This window comes from Solea senegalensis, unplaced genomic scaffold, assembly GCF_019176455.1.
Source record: "Solea senegalensis isolate Sse05_10M unplaced genomic scaffold, IFAPA_SoseM_1 scf7180000013762, whole genome shotgun sequence".
Classification (NCBI taxonomy): Eukaryota; Metazoa; Chordata; class Actinopteri; order Pleuronectiformes; family Soleidae; genus Solea; species Solea senegalensis.
The window spans coordinates 149,034-176,330 of record NW_025320889.1 but is presented as its reverse complement, the minus strand read 5'-3'; the positions used below and the strand labels follow the sequence as shown (position 1 = coordinate 176,330).

Sequence of the window (27,297 nt, the reverse complement as noted above, 5' to 3'; positions counted from 1 at the left end):
GTGTTGTTCCACATGGAAAAGAGAAGAGGAACTGGGCTTATAACGAGAGGGTCGTCGGCTCAAATCCCAGTATGGTTCAAGGACCCAATCCCCCATTGCTTCCCAGATAATTGCTGCCCCATAGCTCCTGCTCCTGGGCTTGTGTGTGTTCACCACTGGTGTGTAAAAGAATGGGTTAAATGCAGAGGTCAAATTCACTATCACTAATTGGTGTGTGTGTGTAAAAATAGCAAATTCTAATTCTGACTGAGCTGAATTACTCATGACTTTGTCAGTGTACCTACCCAGCCTCGAGGAGGAGCTCAGCTGTGCAAGTCCTCTTTGCCCTGGGATGAAAGGACTTATTCAGATAATCGTCTTTTCACCGCTCTTTGTATTCATCCCCTGGGACCGACTGTGAAACTGTGTTCCCTCACACTCCAGGGTATCCAGAACTTTCACTAAGACAAACCTGGGGGCTGATTAGGGCTTTATTAATGATATCAGAAAACCAAATATATTGCTCTATCTTGAAAATCGTAGAAAGTTTGTTTTTTTTCAAACTAGAAGTCTAACCAATCAATATTTAATACTTGGTGAGAGCGACTCCTTTAACTGTTTTGGTCACAGAATAATTGAGTTCATTTGTGATCTAAACACAATGATAAATTCACCGTATTCCAAAAATAGATGTCGTTTCTTGGTTCACAAATTGAAGCAATGCATAAAAGTCTGAAAACGTCTTTCTTTTGAAAAGCCATCGGGGCAATTCCACAAATGTATAGCTATTAATAGTGATGTTTTTTTGTCAAAATTATACTTGGAATGAATAGAATGTCTTCCAAGTGCTAACCTGAAAGTGAGTCTGCCAGTTTCTATTTGCACTGGTCAAACAACTGTGGTCACTCAATCACGATTACAACAAAATCATTACATGGCACATGCAGATGGAGCACAATAAATCAAACATGAGAACTTGATTGTGTTCTAGTGTTGATTGTGCAATGAAAAATAAGTTATTATGTTATAAATCAACAAAGATATACAAGGGGTTTCTTCATTCATGACTATTCTCTGTAACTGTAAAGCCAGTGAAGAGTTTTTCATATCTACAGCATGTTTGCTTTTATTTTTTTTTTTCCTCCACTGAACTTAACTAAACTAGGAAAACTGGCAAGGGGGTCAAAAGAGGAAATGAAAAGCGGCAAAGAGGCAGAGATAGACGATACAGAAAGAATGCAGAGGAAGGATACAGATAATGAGGCAAAAAAGGAAGAATGAGATGTGAAGACTCAGTGCTCTTGGCAGAAAACCACAGAGGGAAGAGGAGATTGCACAAAGCAATTAAATGACAAGGGAAGTGTGAGTAGAGGACAAGAAAATAACAGGGACAAAAAAAGAGATGCAGTTAGTGCTCAAAACAAGACAATTTTCCCAAAGAGAGGGAGAGACAGTTTTCTGTTTTTCTTTGACTGTGTAAGGGCCAAATTTGTTTTTCGGTCCGGTGAATTTAACATTGTGCTGAAATGTTTCCAAAAATGTCTAACCCTGAAATGGCCAACAATGTGTGAGGTTCTACCTATTTTCTGGCTATTGTCACAACAGTTGACTAAGTTGTTATAATAGCCAGACGTAATATATCTCTACCAGTAACAGGGGACACTGTCTAATCCTCCTCTCCATGCTGCTGTCAGCAGGCAGTGAGTTACAGTGGCCTGCTTCCCGCAGTAATGGTGCCTCTGGTAGATGGTGGGACACACAAGTCAGTGACTGTAATGTATCAATATTGCTCTGTGTTTGAACCACAACTCATGGGACAATCAGTTTGTTTTCACCTACAGTATTTCGCTAACACTCACGAAGACACCAAAATGGGCCAACGAGGAAAAGAAGACAAACATGTCATCCTCCAACTTCCTGATGAAGAAGAGGACACACGGTCCTTCTTATTATTGTGAAAATAGACACCTGGTTCCTGCGCAATACACTCTCTCAATATGAGCAGGACAAACTACATTGTATTTCAGTTCCTATAAAAAACAAAACAGATATCAAGCAAATTTGTCCCAAAATAAATGGACAGAATATTGCAGTCAGCGCCTGTGGATCGTCACTGATGAGTCTAAATATGCTGCTTTGTTTTTAAATTCGAGACATTTTCTTCCACTCTCTGCACTTCTCACTCCATATAAAACTTTATTTGATCATATTTTATATGGTGTAACTCATTTCTAACTCACCCAGAAAAAAAGAGAGTCATACTTTTCCACCATCTTCTAAGCCGTGCTCAGTATCATTACCAGAATGCCTGTGTAATGTAGCAGATTAGAAACTCAACCATAAACTGTATGAACTCATTCCAACCCTCACTTTCTGATACACACACACACACCTATACCACCAGGAATAAAAAACTAATTTTCTTTGGGGGAGGGGACACGAAGGTTAAAATGTACCAACTTTAGTATTTTGTGAAGAGAACCGCAGATTTGGAATGAGCTTGATGAGAAACTAAAAATGTCACATTACATTTCCATCTTCAAGATGAAGCTGAAAATGTAACTCCTATCATTGTGCAATTAATGTATTGATTATAAAGAAACTTACATATGTATGTATACATATATGTGTATATATATATATATATATATATATATATACATACATATGTATGTGTGTATATATATATATATACATAGTGTTAGTGTTGTTTCATTTGTACCTTTAAAGAATTAGAATTATATATATATATAGTTTGTTTTGTTTTGTGAATATTTGAAAAGGCAGAGTGTCAAACAAGAAAAGGCCTGGCTGTTCCAACTGCTTCCAACTATGTCATCTGAAGAGGTATGGACATAGAAAACACAATTTTCACTTTTTCTTTTAAATGTGTCCACGTCCAAGGTACTTCAAGGACACCATGTAAGCTGAGCTGTAAAACTCAAGAACATCACCAGCCACAGGTCAAGGTTTTTTCTGCACCTGAGCTACAACTTTATTTTGGCGAGTTCACACTGGAATAGACATTTCATTACAGTGTCTTCCATCATGCGACTGTGCAGGCAGTGATAGCAGAGGAGACCATTATTTGATGTGTGCTGTTGAACACAACCCGACGCAAATTGATTTCTCTTCATTTCCATAAAGTGAGTAATGCAAAGTTGAAGCCTCCAGCCTCCACCATCTGAGCATGACTCACATCCAGTCACGGCAGCAGCTTCTATAGGCACAGACATGATGGTGGTGATGGTTAATGTGCTTAACAAGAAGTCAAACAAAATATACTAACATCTTGTGACACCGGAACAAGAGTAATGTTGAGTGACGTGGCCACTGCTGTTGGTTATGTTGCTAACAACAGTTTGTACAGTAAGGGACCTTGCTATATTGGTTGAATTATACATTACTTTTTGTAAATGGGGCCTTTAAAACACTTCCTCACTAGCTTTTCATTAATTATTACACAATTTAATTTAGAAAAAAGTACAGCTCAGCATTATTTCAGAGGAAGGACAGTGACCTCCTGTTCTCCCTTTAACCTTGTTCGAGTGAGTTGTAAGGCTGCTACTCTGGCCAACATTTTATTCTATAATGCACTGGCATTACAGGCCCCTGTGATTTATCTGTGACTCGGTCTGATCAAAGATCTCTGCCGCCCTCCAATTCCACCCTGTCCTGACCTCAATAGCAGCCTGGGAAATGCTTGGGTCACAGAGTGCTTGGTATTAAAGGTCAAATATTATCTGAATAATTGGCTTAAATAATTAATCTGCTTTTACAACACATTTGCATTGGAGGACAGTGGCTCTGCTAGCGACCGCTGGCTTCACCGCCTCTGGCCGACATGTGGAGATGCAGATTACTACTCTGCAAGGAAGCTCCAGCGCCATGGTTGCAGCTGGCTAGTAGCAGTAGCAGGGTCACTGGTAGGGGCATCACGATCACGACTGTAAATTGAATATTGATTGAAATGACATCGTAATCTCCAAAAGCAAAGGAAGAATCGAGGACACCCCCAGTGTGACCTGCAGGCTTGCCAAAGGGGGAAAAAAAACAGTGTTGTGGTTGTAGCTATTGTAGCATGACTACACGTTACCTCCCCCTAACCTGAAGCTGCTAACTAATAGTAACCATGGTAACTGCTGATTTGGGTGACACATTGACTGAACTCCAACACCCTCCTGCTTCTCTGAAATCACTGGTTCAGACTCCATGAAACAAACCAAACCTCTAATAGAGCCATGACAGATCCAGGGTATGAGAGCCCGTTTGGTGTTCCTCAGTGTGTTGAGCTTAGAGATGCACTCAATGAACCTCGTAATGAACTTCCTCCAAACACACATGCAGTCCAGTAAACAAGCAGTGCTGATGCTGCAGGTGTCTCAAACTCAAATGACCATGGGGCCACCTCGCATCGAGTCTGCCCAGTAGGGGGCCAGTCAAGTGAAAACCTAGATATTTCACAGAATTTCAAATGAACAAAGCCTGTGTTGAGATGGAACAATATATATTTCACAATAAAATTGTATCAATGATGCAAAATGTTTCTATTTCTGAAAAAATATCAAGTACCATGAGTGTGAGACCTCAGCGTTAGAGTCATTGGAGAAATATGGAAACACTCCTTTTTTAATCACTGCAATCCTTTATTTAATATTTTTAAATATTTTTAATATAGTATTATATAGTAACATTATGATTGTTAATGTTGAATTTTGCCATTGCAATTTTACTTGGAATATCATGACATTGACTGACATATTTCCTTGAGGAGCAGGAGTGGGGGACTATTGGCAGGTTAATTGGCTATCGGTTTTTAAATGCTTAAATCAGTATTCTATCGACTTTTAACAATCCATTATCAGTCAACCTGTACTTGGTATTGCAGCACCCTCTCGAGCAAAGTTCTGCATGAATTCTTCCTCGGCTTTTACTTCTCTGGTAGTCCAAGCCACTTCTGTATGAACTTGCTGACCTAGCCTTATGCATGATTTATACTCATTGATGTTTTCAATTTATGCTTCGATAAAAGGTTTCAGTCATCACACAGTGATTTATCTTCCACTGTTTCATTCTGATCGGTACTGTCAGTTTGTTAAATTGCATCTATGCCTGTTCCTTTTTTTTTGGTTTCACTAATGGATGGATTTGATGAAGTTGTTGATATAATAGAGGAGAACGATTTATTTTATTTGTTGTGTCACCTTAGATCTTTTCAATACAACTTCCATCATTCAACAAGCACCAGCCTCTCAAAACAAAACACAGACACCCATTTTCTTCTTCTCCTTTGGGGAATGAGTCTCGGGTTGTAACTTCCTACACACCTCAGGACAGCCAATCATGAGCACTGTTAAACTACTGTGATCGGAGTGCAACCACCTATCCACTTGTAAGTACGGGTGTAAATACACCCGATTGTTATCAGATCTGCCAAATCACTTCAGGAGGTGGTCGACGAGGCACTCAGTGGCAACAAGCGGCGACAAAACAGCACATTCTCATCTGGATTTGTCAGTTTTCCGTTTGTCAAAGACTTCTTCACCTGCATCGAAAAGCAAAGAGGAGTCTATACAACAGCACTACTTCATGTGCAGTGAACGTTGTTGTTCTTACTGTTATGACAGCGCACAGAGGGGGAGGTGACTCAGGGGAATGACTGTGATCGGTAAGCGATCGGATCTTGGTAGTGACACCAAGATTGCTATCTGATCACAGAAAACACATTCTAATGCCAGTTGTAAAAGAGCTCATTGAGTGACAACACATTATTAGGTGATACAGATGGAATTTGTTCAATACCATAAAGGTACAGAAGTTCGATACCCAGCCTAATGCTCGGTTGATACCCTTTACTGTGAAAATTGGGACATTGTAGACCAAAAGGGGCCAACGGGAGGCTTTTCCCAGACTCTTCACAGGTTCCTTTGTGATGGATGGTTTCTAGGTGCTGCCAAGTGTGAAATGGAACTTTGTTAATGGTCTTTTCTTTCCGGCAGCACAGGGGATATGGATGTTGCTGGTCTGAAGCTCATCCACACTCAGGTGATCAGCTCCCCCAGGATTAATCTGCTCCTTGGGACAGATGTTGCTGACAACTCAGGTGAGTCAGGTGATCTTTACCGGCCCTAGGGGCTGTTAATGGATGCTAGACTTCATGCTATTGTGAACCACAGCAAGAAGTGGGCCCACTGGAGTGGGCACCTGGTAATGATTTCCTTTTTGAGCTTGTGCTCCTTTAAGCTGTTGTAACAGTTTAAATGTTTACTTAGCTGAGATTTTGTTGTGGTACGTTCAACTTAACTATTTAGTAAGCTTATTAAAGCCTTTACCGGAAAAAGAACTATATTTGGTAACGTCTGCAGACAAGTGAATATGTGCTATCGTGCGTCACCGCAGGATCTTAGAAACCACTGGATTTCAATCAGCAGAGATCCAATTACATCATTGTGAAATTTGACCCATCAGCAGAGGCCTGCACAATAATTCCAGAATTCCAGAATTCTTCTCCTGCATGTGTGGTAATACCTCAAAAACACATGATGAAATCAATCAGGTTGAACAGGTTGAACGCTTCTGTGATTCACCAACCTGTGGGCAATCCTGAGTTTTCGATTCAGCGACAATGTGACAAAAGAGACATTTACTGTATGAACACACACTCACCCCAAGTTTGCGGCTCCGCATGCGTACGTATCCTTGCTTGACGATGTCGTTGAAGTTGGAAGCCATCTTTCGAGGGGGGATAACCAGCTGGCCGTTGTGGTGACCATCCAGAACTTTCCTCCCTGAACCAGACTCTTGCTTATCCTTCCTACCTTTGGATCCGTGGATTTCCTTCTGTACACCTTTACTTCTGTCTCTGCTCTTTCATAGAACTCCTAACGTTTCTTTGATACATTTTACCACTCCCTCCGTTTCCGTTCACTCTCATTTGTTTATTGTGTTTGTCGACTCCTCTGTCTCTCACTGTTGTGCTTATCCTTTAGTGCGTCCTCCTTTGACTCACTCTTCATTAGACTGGTCTTCCGTCATCTTCCCGTTTGGCATTTCTAAGAAATGGACAGGAGAAGAGATACATTTGTACAATAAAATCATATATACATACAGTACATAAATAAATAATATGAATATATAATTTACCGAGGAGCAAGAAGCACAACATTATCATCCATTATTCATGTCAGTGGCACAGAAGTATTCAGGTTGCCTTCAACCTGTTCTCTAATCACTCTGAGATGATCCACGCTGTTTCTCGTCACCCACTAATTTCAACGTTTGCTTTGGTGCAGTTCTTCCTGATAAAAGGATAAAAGGCTACAGAAGACATGTATCTGCTGTTTGTGTATCTCCTGAACTGCACTTATCACCTTTTACACTGCAATCCTACGTCAACGCCTCTGAGCTTTTTGTTCTTCGCTGCACTGTATTAATGTCTGAAGCTAGTGAGAGACAAAGAGTTGAATTAAATGGATGTCTTCACTTCAACATCATCTTTATCATCTCACATCAGACGCCAGCCAAAGAGAGTCACTTATGATACAAAGGTTGGAGTGATATACATTTATCTGAACAAGATGCATTTAACTTTGTTCAAATCCACTAGATTGACATGTTTAAAATAAGGAGAAATGCTTACGTGAGTGTTGATATTTAGAAGTTTTATGTTTAAATTGAAAACTGAATAAATAAAAGATGTTACAGTTTAACGTCGTCCTAAAACAATCCTATTTTTGCGTGAACAAAAAAAGCACAGTATAAGCTAATCTTAAAAAAAATAACAAATGTTAAATTATTCCTATGCAATAGGAGGAATCACAGCAGAAAACAAATTAGGAAGATACACAAAACAAGCACAAAATATAATATATGTGTTCAATAATTTAGTATGGCCCACAAGGGAAGCAATAAAATTTTAAATGGCCCTTGATAGAAATAAGGTTCTCCACCCCTGGCCTAGATGCTTGGAAAGAGAGGGGTAGTGGTTGTAGTCTATACCTTCACTGCTGGATGGCAGTAAACCCTAAACACTGAAGCTTTAATAAAAATGCAAATCATCCCCATATACTTTCAAAGGCTGCAGTAATGTATTCTATAATTTTCCACATTAAATACAAAAGAACCCCTGTATTCTCTATAGTTTAAAATGTGACGCTGAACTGAATATTCACATCGATTCTTGCTGTTGAAAGTACTTAAATTAAAAAAAATCTTAGGGATGATGATTGCCATTTCCGGGAATATAATAGAATTAGCTTCAGCTTGTTTTGAAGAATAATACGGCAAAAAAGCCGAACCATCAATTTAAACCAATTAAATTAAAACACATACTGTAAATCCAATGATAAAACAGAAGATAAATACATTTCATTATATGCTTTTATTTTGGACGTAACAGTATCCAAAACAAATTTGGTCCAATTACATTCACATCTAGTTGAATTGAAGTGTGTGCGTGTGTGTACATATGGCCGTGTGTGGGAGTGGGAGCGTAGGGCAGACATTTCCCATCAGGCTCAGTGGTAAATCTCCCTGACAACAGTGGAACAGAGACATTAAACTTTAAAAGGGGGGTCATTAATACACATACACACACACACACACACACACACACACACACACACACACACACACACACTTATTATCATTCTTAGTGGCTAAAAGGCCATTAAACTTTAAACAAACACACAGATGGAGACTAAATACAAGAGCATGGGACCCATATACAGATTTCAACAAATATATGGTGAAAATATATATATATGTATATACATATATATGTAATATTAATATATTCATTATTTATCCGATTTGAAGCTACTCTGATCAATAATATATATGAAAAATATCTACATGTAACATGAAAAGGTCCCTCATGAGCTCCTTGCTGATCACGAGGGATTGGTGAGTTGGTTGCTCCTCTGCACTTCAGTGTGACTCCACTGTTGTGTTTACAGCATGCTGTGCTGCCCCAAGAGGGCCATTGATTTCTATAACCCTAATGAATGAAGAGCTAAGAATCCCAAATGTCCTATTTGGAGCACCATTCTATTTTTATTTTTTATTTCTAACTTGTATTCATAAAAGTTAATTAAGCAAGTTATGGTTACTTCTTAACCTGGCACTTGGTCTGTGCGTGAGAAAGACTGCTGATATATGAATCTTAACTAAATCTGGTAACCACTACATTTCCAACTGTAAAACTGAAATGAAACTATGATAGTGTTTTTATTTATGGAAAAAATGTATGGTTTTACAGTAAGACTCCAGGAAATGAATAAAAGTCAGTGTAATGTCCTCTGAAGTCATGAAAATCTGACTATCTGTGTGTGTGTGTGTGTGTGTGAACTTGTATTTGTCACCTCTTTAGGACATTTTCTGGAATAATCACTGGATCAGTAGTCCTCATGGATACCAAAAACCTGGTCCTAATGAGGCAGAACCTCATTTCGGAGGCACTGGTTAAGTTTAGGGCCAATATTTGAATTGTGGTTAGGTTAAGGTTAGGGTTAGACATAATTAGTTATGGTTAATTGAGGCATTTATTTAGGCTTTCCAAATGAATGGAAGTTATTGGAGTGTGCGCTGTGACCTTTATACATTCCTAAGTGCACTTTTGGACACATCATCTGGTAACAGTCTACATTTTTACAGTATACATGGGTTTTCTGATCGTGATGACCAGTCAAAATGTACACTGCCAGGACTGGGTTTACCTAATAAGCCACACCCTCAAGTTTGCAGAAAGAAGGAACATTCATAACTTCTTTTCATTCATAAAACAAATGACAATATTTCCCAAAATTGCAGACTGTGCCTTGAACAAGAGGAGTGTTTTAGCAATGATGAGAGAGAGAGAGCAACAATAAAAAGTAAGAAAACAAAGAGGAGTTGAGATAAAAACGCTCTCTTTCTCACAAACACACACAGTAGTCATTAAACACAGACAGACAGAAATGTTGTGCAGTTTCAGCCTCCTTACAGCTATTAAAAATAGAAAACACAAACAAAGTATACATGTAAACATAAGAATAACATACTGTATAAAAGAAAATATATACAGAATAGGGAATACAGAACAAAACTGTGGGAAGGCAACTGAATAAACTGTCTGCAAGTCATGAAGGAGTAGAAGACAAACTTAACCTTATGTCCCCAAAGGGACAAAAAGACCTGACAAAGTGACTGTGTTCACACAGCGTTAGGTCCCCACAACATGACTAACACCCACACAGAACACACACAAGCACTTCTTCCCAGTCCGCCCCAAGGCTAACACTTGGGAAAGCGTCAGTCTGTCTGCTCATAACTATCTGTCACAGATAAGGGATAAACACACACACACACACACACATACGCTCCCACACTCAAACACAAACATGTCCCTTGACAGCAGGGAGACACCAACAAGACTGTCCGTCTCCAACCTCATATCAGATGATTGTGAATGAATACACACACACACACACACACACACACACACACACACACACACACACACACACACACTCTTATCTAAAGCCAAACCACTCGTAGTTTAAATCTGAATCGCAAACATGGAGAGAATTTAAGCAATGGCAAAATGCATAACGTGATTTGGTTAGAAAAAGAGGTAAATCATCATATTACAAATGGGTTTTTTGTGTGTGTGTGTGTGTGTAACATCACTGACTGAGGCGACATGACAGCCTATATTTTCATGCAGCACAGAGTACAGTGACTTTGACAGCAAAGTGCCAATTATGTTCATTTCACAGCATGTCCTGACACCGCTTGCTCAGAAACAGGCAGAGCAGCCAACCAGAGAGATGTGTCAATACAAATTAGGTGCCACAGTGTAACGTACTGCAGGTACGAAGAAAATCTGCCTCTGCCTCAACTGAAGCCTCAAGTGATGCTGGTACAACAATGCTGCTTCTGCCAGGCACGAGCACACACACACACACAAACTCAAAAAGAACATTATTTAACCCTAAACAAGCACTAGGTTATCAGGCTAGAAACAGTTTCAACTAGGTGGACTATACTAACTGTCAATCACACTCATGTCCTCTCATATGTGCCATACTTCATTGTTCATTTTCCTCTAAATGGTATCATATGTTACAAAATTAACCCTTAGATGCGCCTTCCAAAAGGTTACCACACGTAGAGTTTTTAAAGTTTTTAACCATTAAATTGCAAAGTGTTATCATATAATGCATCAAAAATAGTGATTTGTATGGGTTTCAATTAGCACATTTATGTGTGTAGGTGTGTGAGTGTGAGTATTTTAGTAACGCTGTTAACAATACACTACAAATAAAAAAGATACATAAAAAAAGGAGAACACTCAAAAATGCACAACCTGGCATACATTTTTTACCATATGCATGAAAAAAAAAATCTTCTAGAAATTAAACACAAAAATAGGTATTTTAAGGGTTAACATCATGTGCTACTGAAACATTTTACTCCTCAGGAAAATGTTTTCTGACTTTATAAATCACACAAGAAGTAGGGTCATTTTTCCATAGACCTTCATTCTAACAGAGTTATTTTTGTCAGTCAGTGGCTAACTGCTACTTGTGTCCTACGTCAACAACGTCACTAGAAAGTCCATGAATTACACACATCATTTTTCAAGGTGTATACTGAACACTAGCCAAACTCCCCAGACTGGTTTAGGTTTAGAATAACGTGTTGGATGGTTGCTCTAAAACAAGGCTCTAAAATGGCGTCAAATATATACTCATATGTTTGCAGAATTTATGTATAAATAAGTGAAATGGGCTTCCCCTGCTTCTAAGACCTGCAACCACCACTGTAGTTAAGGTAAGAGTAGGTGGGTATGTTAATGATGGCTCCTCAGAGAGATGAGCTAACAAGGATGTGACATTAAGGTGCTTTTTCAAATAATTGCACTTCCTCACCCTTTAAGTGCGGAGCCTTTGTTTTCTTCCAGTGTCTTAAAATAAATTGACAGACTGTGATCATGCCCACAATAAAAATAGAAAGTGCACACGAGGATGTGTTTGGTGTTAAAGGAAGCCTCAGCATAGCTTCATATTTTGAGTGCTTAGCACTGTTGCCTTCACGGCAAGAAGGTATCGGTGTAGGTGCTTGTGGGGGTTTTTCTTCAGTTTTCCTCGGATCATCAACACATTTGTAAAGATAAAGCTTCTGACCAAGGCACCGACATTAAATCTGGACTTGTTCCCCTGGGCAGCTCAGTGACTGACCAGTGCACCTAACTCTAGGTTCCTAACAGAGGATGGTTAAGCAGTATCCCCACAGGTTTTAATACAATTACCTTAAACTTAAGCATGTGTCACTGGCTGATTAATAAATAATAACTGTACGATGTAAATTGTTTAACAAAATACATCGTTCTCCTGCTCATAAGCAGCCTCTCTGGACAACGTTTAAGTAAACAGCTATAATTTATCATCTGTAGCTGGATCAGAATAAAGCTGGAGATCAAAGATGCCACAGAGAGAGAGATGAAAACAAAGGACAGATCAATTATATCAACTGCAGGTGCTTGAGTAACAGGTGTGAGACAGTGTTATCTGTCCGTCCCACATCTCCCATTTACTTTTAATTTTTTCCAAACATTTTTTATCTGTAATGACATTCATATTGATTCTGACATCCCCCAACTCTCACTTGAAACTTGAGCGACCAGATTTTTCCTTTTTGTTGTTTTGTTTTTGGTCTCAGACAAAGACTTAATTAAATTGAGATGAGCCTGTGAAGAAAAAGAATGAGGCGACATCAATACTAACACATTTGAAAATGATTTGCCAACAGCTGACCCGCTATAGGAGAAGATCCATACCAACACACCTGAAAACGTATATATATATAAACACATCATATATCACACGAACACGTGTGCTTGCGTTATCAGGAAGTACATTCCTTTGTTTTAGAAATACACACTAATGAGAAATGACAACGGTGAGTCAGTCAGAGCAGAGATTTCTAGTATGAAACCGTCCACAAGGTCAAACTGAGACTCAAAGTACAGCGAATGGAGATTTTAGTTGACAGTTGAAATTGTGATTGACGGCAACTCTTCCCATTTCTGCCCATCAAGACTGAAATACTGCCCCAGCATGTTCAACTTACACTAAAGCAGAGTGGACGTGCGGTGCAAGAAAATACTAACACTACACACTAAAATATTACAAAATGTAATTTCCATACAATGTTTATGCACTTTTTTTTAGAAGTAAATACTTAGATTTGTTCTGTCATTTTTCTGATTTCTTCAACTTTCACAGCAGGAACTCAAATGTTATCTTTAATTATCTGACATTCAATGTAACTAGGGATTGGTATCGGTATCGGTCCGTAACAGAATCGGTCCAACGTAAGTCAAAATGACTGGATCGGACATATAAAAATCAGCAAGAGCATTTTAGCTGAGTCTAAAATGACTGTATGGAGAGTGTGGTATCCGTATCAGACACAAAAATGTGGTATCGTCCCATCCCTAACTGTAAGTATCAATATCGACTGATTTGAAAAATATTCTTGGCCATGTCACCCTAATAGATTGCGTAACAAAGAAGAAGATGAAATTACAAGTATTTCAACACACTGATGCAAAAAACTGCTCCATATCTGACACAAATCTCTATTATCTCACGATACACACTGTCATACCGGCAGGGCGAACATATTTCACTCTTGCAACAGGCAAAACGTCCTGCAGTGAAGACAAAACATTGACTAATCTCCCCGCATCTGATTCTGGACTTGAAAGGAAAATAAGCATTTTTCTTTTCCCCCTACAGAAATGTTTGAACATTCCTTTAAATACCACTCTTTATCTGCAGTCATGCAACGGCAGAAACTCAGACACACAGGCAGCAGCTGCTTTATCACGCGTCCATCTGTGGGATCTCATCAATATCCTGGTTGTAGGGATGAAACGAGCCTATTAGAAGCTATAACTACTCTTCAGTGTAACAATTAAACAATTGTGCACGGCAACTACGGCAAATTGTATATCAGGACAATTATTTCCAGGGACTTTTTCAGCTCTACATGACATAAACACACGAGGTGGAAGGAATCCGAGATAAAGGTCAGCGATCACGCAAACACGCGAGAGCCACCTCCCCCCCTTCCTCACTCCCTCCCTCCCACTCATCCGAACTGTCAACGTGTGACAGGCGTGACACACCAGCACGGACTGTTGTTTGGAGGCAGGGGAAGCAGCACTGAGCAAACATAATAAAGCCGGGCATCATGCCCACACTCATGATCACACCTACAGAGAAACACAGAGGAAACAGCTAATGAGCACAGATACTGAAGGGAAACTGTGTGGATTTTAGGCTTGTGCAGCTAATTTGCTAATTATTGCCTTCCAACCTTGACTGATGTGACATTTTGTTTTTCCCTCTCTCTCTCTCTCTTTTTTCTCTCGTGTGCCTAAAAATGTCAAAGAGTAGTGCTGCAATGATTATTAATGTATTACTAAATGAGTCAACTCTTTTCATAATCACTTTCTGATGTTTTCTGGTTTCTTTGCATCATATAACAAAGAAATGATTAAGAATTGAACTGATTTTGGTTTGTGGACCAAACAAGACATTTGTGAAAATAGTTGTTTCCAGGTTTGGTTAACACTGATAAAGATTTTATTTTTCAGCATTTTGTGACATTTTACACAATCTGGGAAATAATGGACAGATTGACTGATTATGAAAATAATCATAAGGCCAAGTGAAGCGTAAAAGTGATTGATATATAAATAAATTCAGGTAATTTAAGATTTAACAAGATGCAATACATTTTCATTTCCAGGCTGTAGTGACTCAGATATTCAGTGTTTTTGTTTCATGTGACTCAGATGTGAGGACACGGGCCTGGACAAAGATCTGATCTTCAGATTTGGTGTTCACATCAGATACGTGTGTGTTCCTAGATCAGCTATATATCAGTGGCCATGCCATGTGAACTCTCATATCAGAATCCATGAGGCTTTTTGCCAATATACACATGAAGTGCAGCAAAATAAAACAATAATGGAGGCGAGAGAAGTGCTAAATCTCACCCACGGCTCTTCAGCAAATGGCTCCTTGTAGCTTTTGAAAAAAAAAGAAGAAAAAGTTTATTTTTATTTTCTTTTTTATTTCCTTTCAAAGTGAACACCTCTTATTTAGAGATCAAGGCGATAAATAAAAGTGTCAAATTTGGGAAACCATTTCCCGACACTTGAATGAAGTCATGTGTACATGAGGAAGTACACATTAGGAGTCCTGTCCCTCTTTGGATCCACATACTTATTTATGCCAGGCAGGTTTTCTCAAACATGAACTACATAAAATCCGAATATTGTTTAATGTTATTAATTTTACAAAAACAATGGAAAGACAAGGAATGTGTTTTTTCTCCACTTCATAAGAGGTTGGGTATTACGGACGAGGACTAGGGTCAAATGTAAAAAAAACTTCAAATTAAATCACAAGGACTGTTTGTCGTGGTGAATTAGACAGGATTTTCAAGTCACACACGCAAAATAATCATGATCATCGAAAATTGATCGCGATTAACACCACTGTAAGTGCTTTTGTCACCTGTCAAAAAAAACACCTAGTTGGACGTTTCTGCGATTACCAGAGAAACATTCTTTACATTTATAGATAGATATGGTAACTATGCTATTATTATAAGTGTCCCAGAGCATCATAAGTTCCCCTGACATGATCTTTTAACACAATTTAAAATGGTAAAAAAAGCACAGAATCGCCAGGTCTTTCCCAGCAAAACAGGTTTTACTGAAGCCGTATGTGTAACCGTAACACACAGCTTTACTTCTTTATAGGTGTAATAATGTTCAACCTTAATTAGCTTACATATCATTAGAGTGTAATTATGCATAAAATGAACAGAAGGTAATTAAATGGGTATTCTGCCAATGATTCATGATTGCGACAACACTACCTTTAATTATTACACTGCTGCTTTTAAATCATCTTGTCGGCACAACTGTTCTGATCAAGTGGCTCCTGTACAGTAGATGTGTGAAGGTCTCTCATCACCTCGGCAATCTTCTCCCTTCACTGGTGTAAAGTCAAGCACAGGCTGTTTTTCAAAATTCCTCTCTTTTTTTATAGTGAGACTTGATTCAGTTGGTCTTGACAGCACTGCTGCGTCCCTGAGGTCATCAAACAGAAACAATCCATCAAACGACCGTTACTGTGGAAGTGGTGGTGTGGTCACCTTCTGCTACTCTGGAGCAAGGTTAACGGCACACGAGGTGGACGACGAGGAGAAACACCTTCATCTCATTGCTCCTGTTGTTTGGAAGCAAAATACGTTTTTACTTTTACACACAAGGAATCTAGATTCTTTGTTACCTTTCAGTGGGAGCACACAATGTTTTCTGAAACTAAACTACATACAGTGAAATTCCTGATTGGGTCTACGAAAATATCACAGTCCTTTTCTCCTCATAGCCAAGTCACAGAATTTTATATTGTTATTTTTCTGTGTATGCTCTTATTCCTTGTCTCTAATATTACTTTTTTCTATTTGCGTATTTTGTTTCACACTATCCACCTGACAACAGGTGTAAATTAGCTAGTGGTTACAATTTGGCATGTTTATACATTGATGTTCATTAAGATTCAGTGTCTCTATTCTATACTAAATACATAAACAAGGGTTTACACATTGGATGGCCTCATAGTGGTGTTAAAACACAATATGTGGCAGCATTAAAACACACTGAAAGTCTTAAGCCACACGAGATGATTTTCCAAACCTGACCACAGACACAATGAGCTCTGTAAACGATTTTCAAAGTTTTAAATCTGAGAAAGCACGGACTAGACAGACACTTGGTGTTTAATCAAACCATTTCAGGGAGGAGATTCCAGGGATTTGGGATCTCACCGGGAACTTATAATAAAATATAAACAGACATGGAGGCGGACTCACGGTTCTAAACAAAAGTACACAACATCTGTTTCCCAGTCAACTCGCTCTCATTGGTTATTGCGGGACCAAAATCTGGCCAATTATCCTCTAGTGAGGGGCAGGCTTTAGAAAATACACCCCAATCTTTGCAACATTTACTCCCCCACCCTTGAAATAATTCGCAAATAAACTGTGTCGTTACTGTGAGATGCCAAAAAACAAACTGGTTGTGGGGGAACGTGACTTGTCGGACGCCATGACGTGGAACTGAGGAAAGATTATTTTCTTGTTTCATTCCATTCAGCTCCATCTTCATTTCAGAATGTCAGATTATAGTGTTGCTCCACAAATGTTGGCTGGTGATGAGTGATCTGCAGAACTGTCCTCAAAGGACGCAAGGTGAAGTAAAGTGAGCGTGACCACAGTCAAAGCAATGATGATGTCATGGGTCGACGTCATGCCTTACATTCTAAGGGAACATTTCACAGAATCCACGAGAGAGAGAGAGAGGAGAAGTTTAGTGACTGCGTAGAAGGTGTGTGTGTGTGTGTGTGTGTGTGTGTGTGTGTGTGTGTGTGTGTGTGTGTGAGAGAGGACAACGACGCAGACCGAAACTCAGCAACAGTTTACCTGAGCGCAGACAAACAGGTTCAAACAGGACTGGAGCAAATCTGCACATGAGCAGGGGTCTGTGTGTGAGAGAGAGGGCAGAGTTTTGAGGGAAAATGTTGCAAAATCTGACAGTGAAATAAAGGAACAGTGCTGTAAAAATATATATATATATATATATATATATATATATATATATATGAAGGAGCTCCGTCTTAAATAAATAAATAAAAAAGAGATTCAACAGGAACATACAGGCACAAAGAGAGAGCGAGAGCATCCCGCAGTCTGTCATTTACAGATGTGGAATGTGGCAGTCGGTTGGCCTTGAGAACTAATTACAGACTCTCTCTCTCCCTCTCTCGCTCACCCCCCAACTCACTAGCTCACAAAGCAAGTCAACCAGAACCAGACTGCACCCACAATCCTTTGCCCAAGCTCCAGTCCCCAGACACAGAAAACAGTGCAACACATTTCAGATTGTATTGAGTGACAGAAAAAAAAAATAAAGCTGTCAAACTCAATATGAGGAGAATGTATGTTGGTTGGTTTCATGTGTAATGCCGTGTCATACTGCACGTCACGTTTATCAAAGTGAATTCATTCAGTTGCCGACATTATGAGGCGCTCGCTGGTCTCTGAGTTTACTCAAAATCAGTTTTCGATGAATTGTCATTGACACTGAACACATGTGATCTCTGGTTTCCCCACATTTGCATATTTACAGGTTTTCTACTTAAAAGAAAATTCCCTTCATGGCCTTACAATGTCTTAGATGTCGGGCTACACCTCATTTAGTGTTGGTGGGCTCATGAATATGCAAATTAACTCCCCGCACTATCTCCACTGTGACTCAATTTTGCTCATCAAACACACAAACCTCTGCTTGTTTTCTCTTTTGCCGCTGAATGCCACTGAATGGCAAGGAGTAAATCAGGCAGACATGAAAGAAAGGGAAGCAGCAGCACCTACAATATGAGCTTCTTATTATATCACAATGTTTCAGGGACCTTCATGATAACACTATCAGGACAGAGACAGAAATTAGCAGGAACTTTGAAGTCAGTGATTAAAAATACATACATTTACATTTGACTCATTTAAAGTGATATTTCAGGTTTTTTTTTAAGTGTGGTTGTATGAAATGCTGACATATACTGTTTAACATCTGTAATTTTGCCCTCTACACTCATAGAGCCAAACAACTATTCACGCTCACATTCACACCTACGGTCAATTTAGAGTGTCCAATTTGCCTAATCCCTAAATCTGCATGTTTTTGGACTGTAGGAAGAAACTGGAGAACAAACTCCATGCAGATAGGTCCTTGTTCTGACCGGGTCATGAACCCACGTCTTCTTGCTGCAAAGCCAAGAGTTCATCAAGTACAGTCAAACTTAAATGACCATTCTGTTCTCCAGCTCTGACACATGATGAGTGTGCTGCTCATTTCAACGATATCTTAAGTATACGTTTGCCACTGGATTTACTACGGCGCCACTATCTTGCCAAACGAGGCAACGGTGCACATTAGTAGCTCCTGTGTCTTCTTAAGCTCAAACACATCAATTGAATTTTTTTCCCTAATCCGCAAAAAAAAATCATGTTTATTTGTAGCATTAGTTAAAAAATGATATGCTAAAACAATGAATGAAAAATAAAATGCATGTGTTATGCTTTAATGGATGTGATTAAAAAAAAAAAAATTGCAATGTTTGAATGGGTTTCAATGGCACATTTTTGGCGCTTAGCGGTATGAGCGTAACATTTATTTGTACACAGTGTGTATTTTAGCCTTACTGTAGGAGATGAGCTGTAAATAACAAGATTAAATTAAAAAACACACAATCTTGCCAAAACACAGACAAAATTGTCAAAAGAAGAAGAATGAAAAGCACGTAAAATGAGCACAACCGGTGACAATTTATCATTGTATAATTTTGTTGTTGTCCTCATTTTTAGTTATGTAAATTAGGTTTCAAAAGGTTCATTTCAATAAGAAAAGGAGGTGACTGCAAAAAAGGATTACAGTTTAGAGCATGGACAGAGTGCACTGCTGCTTTGACAGCTGACATATGATGCCCATAGGGAACAACATGATCTTCTTTCACTATCACAATAGGCTGCCATTGCCTCATCTGCTCTTGTCATTCACCTCTCCTCATCATTTACTCGCAGCCTCCTGTGCTCCACCTGCTCCAGATGTGTGTCATTACCCCACAGCCAATAACTGTGGATGAACAAAAGTACACCAGCAGTCATGGTGTCTTCTCAAAGCTAAACACAACCTAAAGGGAGAGGACACAGCTGTTTTTGTCACACCTACTGAATATATCTTCTTCTTTCTTTTTTAGGACTGCACCGAGAACTTTTGCGTGCATGTCAACACAAGTCTGGCAACTTAGCATCACACAGCAGAGCTCTGTCTGAAGCCTAACTGTCACTTAGTGTACATGTAAAAACAGGCTGTGGGATGTAATAAGCTGAAATAATAGCTTGTAAGGGAAGACAAACACACACTTTGTAATGTATCATCACAGGCAGGTGACCGAGCACATTCTCCGACTCTGTTCACAGGGGTGTCAGCATTGTCCAGCGGCCGTGGTTCTCAAACTGTGGTACCTGTACCACCAGTGGTACACAAGCTTCCTCTGGTGGTACTTGGAGGAAAATCAGGGATAGCGTTCTACTGTATTAGGTATGTGATCGTAGTGGAGCTAAGGAATGTGTGCAGAAAATAATAATAAATTAAATGATAACAATTAGAGGCAGATGATGAGAGAGCAAATTATCTTATTGGGAATAAATTTGACTCCTGTATTTCAACGTTGGTGACAATGGTGTTACATCAAGAGCTCAAAATTTTCTCAGGTGGTACTTGGTATAAAAAGTTTGTGAAAATACTGGTCCAGCACATTACTCCAACCACCGAAGAGTTAGACTTGTTTTGTTTTACACTGAGTGAGCCTATGACTACAAGCATTTTACTTCCTGATCTCATCCATGTTTTCTTACTGTCAGAGAGTCACATAAAAACTGACCGCTGTGCAGCCCCCTACGTCCAAAACCTGTAAAAGACAAACATTCACACGCTCCGTGAAAACATGGCTGACACCAAAAAACTAAAAAAAACAAACCAATTTTAGCCACTTGAAAGGTTCATCCAATAAAATCTATACTATGCTTTCTTTTTAATATCCACCACTTTATCTCACTTACCTACCTGTCCCATCTTAAACAGCCTTTCCAGTTCAAGTTTGTAAACCGATAACTCTACCTCCCTCCATAGAGGGGAATCTGCTGCATCTGCTGTATCTTGATAAGTTTGTATCGCTTAAAGGTCAATCCCAATGCTGGATTTAAAACATCAAAATGACAGAATTTGCAGGTTGCTGGATTTCTGCATGGACTTTGGGGAGTGAGTGGTTTACAAAGCAGCCAAATTGGAGTTTAAAGTCAGAAAAGGATGTGTAAGGGTGAGACAATCTTGTCGAAGTAATCTTAAAATATCATACTGATACAAACTAATTTCGGACTGCGTGTGAATGCCTCACAGAATTGCACTTGGACTGAAATACCACCTTAACCTAATGGATGTTAAGTGTTCCTTACAAAAACTGCAGTGGTCATCAGAGGAGAGTTGTAGTGAGGAACCGTTCAGGCCAGACTTTTGTGCTGGTACGAATATTAATGTGACCTGTTCTCGGGCTCATATTGGGTTATTGCATTGTGATCTAGGTGCTGCACAGTAATCATATACAACTTCCCTGTGTGCCTTTCCTCAAGGGATAAATTATCTTTCTGCAGCTTCTCACACACAAGCTAAACTTGGAGTACTTTTTGCTTTCCGTGTAGGACATTTGGCCCAGTTGGACCACTATGTGCAACGGACAGATTGATTTAGAGTAGAATAAGAAAACCCAATTATTGACTTGGTCTGACTGAAATCTGAATTTTAACATGCATGTAAACGCATTGACTGTCTTTACTCTGGAAATAAGTTGAAAACTAAGGAAGTCCAAAGAAGTTTAAGTCTCAGTTTAAAGTGAATTTGGAAGTGAATTCTACTTCGAACCAAAAATGTTTCTTGCCACCACCCACCCCTGCACTGCCGCTGTATACACACACACAAACACTCCCTCATTCAGGTCTGAAAGTATTTCTAGACAGAGCCTATTTTCAGATGAAGGACACAGCATTGTTACACAAAAAAAGAGGCAGAATATTAACGTCATCTCTGACAAAACTCAACAGAAGTGCTGCTTTAAGCATATGCTTAATGGCCATTTTTACCCTGAGCTGAGATAAAAAATTCCGTCGACTCTCTGCATAGCTCCACCACCTGTACCAAGAGAGCCATTGCTTGCCTCTGAGTGATACAGCAGTGCGTCATTGTCCATCTCCCTCGGAAGGTTTGTTGAAAGAGACATAACTGCACTGTCCTTCACAGAAATAACCACAGTCACAGCTGTGTTGAAAACAGAGTGAAGGTTTGGTTCTGTTTCTTTGCACCTGTCGATGCAGCACACAGTGCGTCGCAGAAGATTCTCCAGGGCGTCAGAATGTATCCGTGCACGAACGCCACACACTGTGTCCAGTGCAGTGTTGCTTCACCCACAAAAGCATCTGAATATTTCCTCACCTGTTGTCCTACTAGATAAGGCATAAATGTGTGTGTGTGTGTGTTGACTTTAAGAATCACTGATCTGTTACAACACTGCAGAAGTTTCCTGGACGAGCTCACATGCAGATGCCCAAACCAAAAATATTGCAGTGTTATCGCATACAGGAGGCAGCAGATAAGAAGTCTAGGTCAGTCTAGGGGGTGGTATATCAGGATTGTTATTCTCTCCTTGAGACAGGAAGGCACCTCCCAACAAATACGTAAACAAATCTCAAACATTCCAAAACCTTGGTTTGACACATTTTACTACTTCATGGGGCATTTAAATAAGCATTAAGCCATAAATGTTCCTGACAGTGTCCTTGTTGTACTAATTTCTGCCTCTTTTTGGGGGGGGTTTAGTAATTTAGTAGCATATGTCATAGCCACCTGTTTATTTATTTTGGAGGCTGCAAGCAGAAGTGTCCTTCATCTGACATCGTCGGACTCCTTTCTCATACGGTGTGGGACAGCTGTTCAGTCTGTCTTTGCAGCTTACTGCTTATCACAGATCACACACCTGTGTGTGGATACGGTATAATGCTTTTAGCTGGCTGTACAATCATATAAATATTTGAAAGACAATAGAAGTGCAGTGATCGTGTTAAACTAGTGTAAATTTGATTCATTTTATGCAGAGTGACATTCTGGGGATTTAACAATAAAATGTGATAAATTAGCCAGAGGAGAGACTATAACAGTAAATCAATAGTTAACGTATAGTACAACACCAGTGTGAGTGCAGCACTGCCAGTTAAACCTAATGTTACAGAGACAGCAGAATGCATTTGGTGTCTCTTTTCCTCCTATACAAGGTAAAGGCTTGTGCAGAGCCGGAGCCAATAGAGCTGCTGTCAAAGCAAATTAGAGTAGAGGCTGGAGAGAAGTCTCTCCTACTCCTCTGTCCTCCTCCTCCCCCCTCCACCACACTTTCCTCATCCTCCTCAATGTCCTTCTCCTCGTCCTCCTCACAATCCCTTTTTCCTTTACCATCCATACCACAATACCCTCCTTCCTCTGTCTCCCTACTGTATTACCTTGTACTTCACACGGAGACTGGGCCACACACACACACACACGTTTGTTCACAGTTAGGACACTCATAGATATAATGCATTCCCTAGTCCCTTACCTTAGCCAACACAACTAAATGACTAACCCTAACCCTAAAACCAAGTCTTAACCATCAAAAAGCCATTTTAAGGGGTGACAGAACATGAGGACCAGCCAAAATGTCCTCAATCCCTATGGTTTTTATGTATTTTGGTTCACACAAAGATACCTGTACAAGAACACACACACACACACATAATAATATATATTCATTCATATCATCACTCATTGTAAAAAATAGAACAACATGAATTCTGAGATTAAAGTCAGAATTATGAGAGAAAAAGACAGATTTCTGAGGAAAAAAAGTCAGAATTATGTGAAAATGTCAGAATTATGTGAAAATGTCAGAATTATGATTTTTTTTTTACAACCTCCATACATTAATGATCTGTGTGCAGCAGAGATAAAAACTATGACTGTTATTCCACAGCAGGGTGGTTTATTGGCAATAATCTGGTCTGGTGATACAATACATCCCAATACCAGGGTAACGATACACTAAATCGTGATATGTTGGTTATACTATAATCAAGATGATATTATGATTTCTTTCACTCCAAAACAGTCTATTTTAAACTATGTACAAATAATATACTGCTGCCCACTTCTGATTGGAGGTTTAAATACACAAAACAACTGTCAGAAAACTCATAGAACTGATTCCATGCCATAAAATGCTGTGATATTTTAGTGTATTGATAGTTTTTTCCGCCCCTAATATATAGCGCACATGACTCATGATGTGTCTAACACCTCTTCTGAGAGTTGACGGAAATTAAAATAGATTTCAGACAGAAGACTCTGCTTGCTTCTGTTGCCGCGTCTAATGCAGTACATACAAGCAATTTTCACAATAACTGTGGTCAGTATAATTATGACATGAAATTCTGATGCCTAATTGTGATGACTGATCGCGCACACACACACAAACACACTAGTGCTAATATATTTACTGCAGAACCAGGCTTGTGTGCAACATCCTCATATGTCTTCAGTTACTGTGTCCCAGTGGTAACAGCCTGCAAAGACTCCTCCTTCACCCTGAATTCACTCCTCGCCTCTCCTCTCCTCTCCTCTCCTCTCCCCACCCCCGACCCTCTTCACCACCTCGGTATTATCACGCTCCGTTATTACCAGGATCACTTTATGGCTGCTGTGATAACAGAGACAGCGGTTCATTAACAGCACTAAAACAGGGGCTCTATCATGAGCCGGGGAGAAGGCTACGGAGGACACGTTGCTCTGGCAAGTCTTCGTCAGGGGGATAGGAATTATACAGCCTGACTACAGAATGACAGGAAACAGTCACTGTTCTGTGCCGAATGTGTCAAACACACTAATGGACTCTTTAATGATTCTGTGGTGCTGTTGCTTCGACAGAATCTCCCCAGAGGCGATGGGGTTGCTATGTGGACTCACAGTCACTGAGGTAATCAGAGTAACACAAACAGACATGATGTTTGTTGTTCAATCAGTCTCATCATGTAGAGATTAACAGTTCTGTTATTTAATCACATTTTTTCTGACTTTATCAAAAAGTAATAGTTGAGGTTTCTTTGAAGTGTGGTTGTATGAGGTGCTGACAGTTAGATGACACGGAGGATGTCTTTGAATATGTCTGTAGCTTTATCTCAGCCTTTCATGAGCGTAAACTGAAGTTTGTTCATTTCGCACTCTCCCGCACCAAAGTTCAGTGTTTTTACGTCACAAGGACACAAGGAGCTGCTCATCTACTGGTGCCTTTTTTGGCAAGTTTGTGTCACTTAGGTAAAGATCAACAAACTCCTCTGTGGTGCGAATTGTTTGATTTTTCCCTATGGAGTCTGGTGATGTGTGAGGTCAGTTTACGAGGCATTAACTCCAACTTCACTTTCCAGTCAATTAAGACTGTCTGCTGCTTATTGGCACAGGGGGTAATTGTTTTCTTGTCTCATACATTATGGAGCGTTAACAAATGACATTAACTACACATTAACTATTAACCAACCAAAATGTACTGTAACACTTGAATAAGCAGCCTCCGCCACATTCCACTGTTTCAAATTCCCCATTTCCAATAAACTATTAATCGTGAATCCCTTAACAACAAAAAACTCAACTATCCCTTTAAGCAAAACAACATCCCAGCAACGTGTTGAGCACAAACTAATGATGACAATTAGTGACCTCAGGCATCGTACGACAAAGAGTTTCTCCTCAACGCAGGATTGAATAATGACACTGAAATTAAGGTTGTGTTCTCCTGAGATACGGAGCTTTAATTAATGTGATTAGTGACACCTGTGTAACTGCCCTTGCATGCAAAAATGGCTGCTTGGAAAAAGGTTTATTCTGAGCCATTTAGCAACGTGACCAGTTTAAGGTGAGTTCCAATAAAACTGGTAAGTATTTAGATGAAAGCGGGTGACAAATGCCATTAAATGAGATTAAAAGCATTCTCTTATTTCTTTGTGTTTGGCCGATAAAAATAGAACATTTGGATGGCAGGTTGTTTTCTAGGCTTTTCTACAGCACCACTGAACACAAACGCTCCCTAATGAGGATCCACTTCCCCCTGCAGATGCTGTCCAATAAGGTTTTTTAGAACTAATTAAACACCAAATCCTTGGACACTGTCAATCTGAGAGGCACCAAATGCACTTCAAGAACTAATTGGGGGAGCCTCAGTAAGATATTCTTACTGGATAATCTGCATATTTTTTATACATTCTTTTTCCATTTTGTATACCCAGAACAATTTCTCAAAGCCCAAGCAGAAAATTCAGAATATATTTTAAAAAATTAAGCAAAGGCTGAAGCGATAAATTGATTTTTTATCTATGACTAAATGAATCAACTTTCTTTTGATGGTCATTTATTCAGTTTAGGAGAGATTTGCCCTTTCCTATTTGTAGTCTCTGATTGTGTGAATATGTTTGCTTATTTATATAATACATTCTGGCAGTTACATAGTTATGCTTTATTGGTGAAATGATTTGAAACCAAAAATAAATTCATATCAAGTGATGTAAGGTAAAAAGTAACTATAGTGAAAGTGTGAAGAAGCATGAGTGAGACAGACAGAGACAGACAGAGACACAGGCTTCAGCTGTGGATGTTACCTGCAGCTTTGACAGCTCAGCTCCAGCGCAGCGGGGGGAACCTGCGGCCGGGCGGGGTCCCGGTGTTCGGACGGACGGTGCTGCCTCCCGTGTTCCCCCGCCTCCTCTCGCTGCCTCAGTCGTTGACCTTCGTGCCGCACAGACTCAGTTTTATCCCGCTACAGATGCAGATGACGCCTCATGCAGTAAATCCAGCTGAACCGGAGGTGGCGAGCGTTTATGGGTCTGGATGTTCACGTCTGGTTTGTTTGGTGCGCAACGGCAGCGCCGACGCGATTCACACACAGCGGTGTCCCTCCCTCCCTCTCTGTCTGTCTGTCTGTCTCTCTCTCGCTCTCAGTCTGTCTCTCTGTCTGTGACTGTCCCCCCTCCTCCGGTACTGGGGTGCGTTGAACTGTATGCAGGAGCGGTCAGAGGCAGCGCGACAGAAAAACACACACAAAGGCAGGACACGCCCCGCCGGCCAGCCACGCGCCACTAGGACCCGCCTTTTACCGTAATACTCCTAACAGTCAGATAAGTTCAGATAATAGTAGTTAGTATTGAGGCCACATGTAAAAAACATTTTTGAGTCAGAAAGTTGGAATTCTGAGAAAGAAAAAAGCCCATCCATTTTCATATGTCCATTTTAAAGTACAACGCCAAACAATAGGGTTGATTTGAAATGGAGACTGCAATGCTTATTTTAGATACCTATGATTAAAAACAAACTATTAATGTGTGTAAAAAATATTTTTAAAACAAGGCAATCAGAGATGGCAGACTTTACCCCATTCACACTCTATTGGCACACAAACAGACAGCCACTAAATACAATACTTCACTCCCACTCCTTTTTCTTTTTGCATATTCCACTCGTTTGTCCGTGGGTTTTCTCCGGGTTTTCAGTTTCCTCAAAACATGCAGCGG

The 27,297-nt window shown here is 39.7% G+C and overlaps 1 protein-coding gene across 3 annotated transcripts in view; it reads right to left on the bottom strand.

Moving 5' to 3' along the window:
• dok4 (docking protein 4) overlaps window positions 1-26,798 on the bottom strand; it is a 43,503-nt gene extending 16,705 nt beyond the window's left edge. For 2 of the 3 annotated variants that reach the window (XM_044015690.1, XM_044015692.1), the window contains exons 1-2: window positions 26,389-26,798; window positions 6,646-7,031 (exon numbers count right to left, since the gene is read on the bottom strand). In XM_044015690.1, coding sequence (XP_043871625.1) covers window positions 6,646-6,711 — 66 coding nt within the window. In that variant the 5' untranslated portion in view covers window positions 6,712-7,031; window positions 26,389-26,798. Of the gene's footprint in view, window positions 1-6,645; window positions 7,032-17,529; window positions 17,588-26,388 lie in introns of those variants that run through there. The other variant, XM_044015691.1, reaches the window with a different exon arrangement.
• Between the last annotated feature and the right edge of the window lie 499 nt (window positions 26,799-27,297).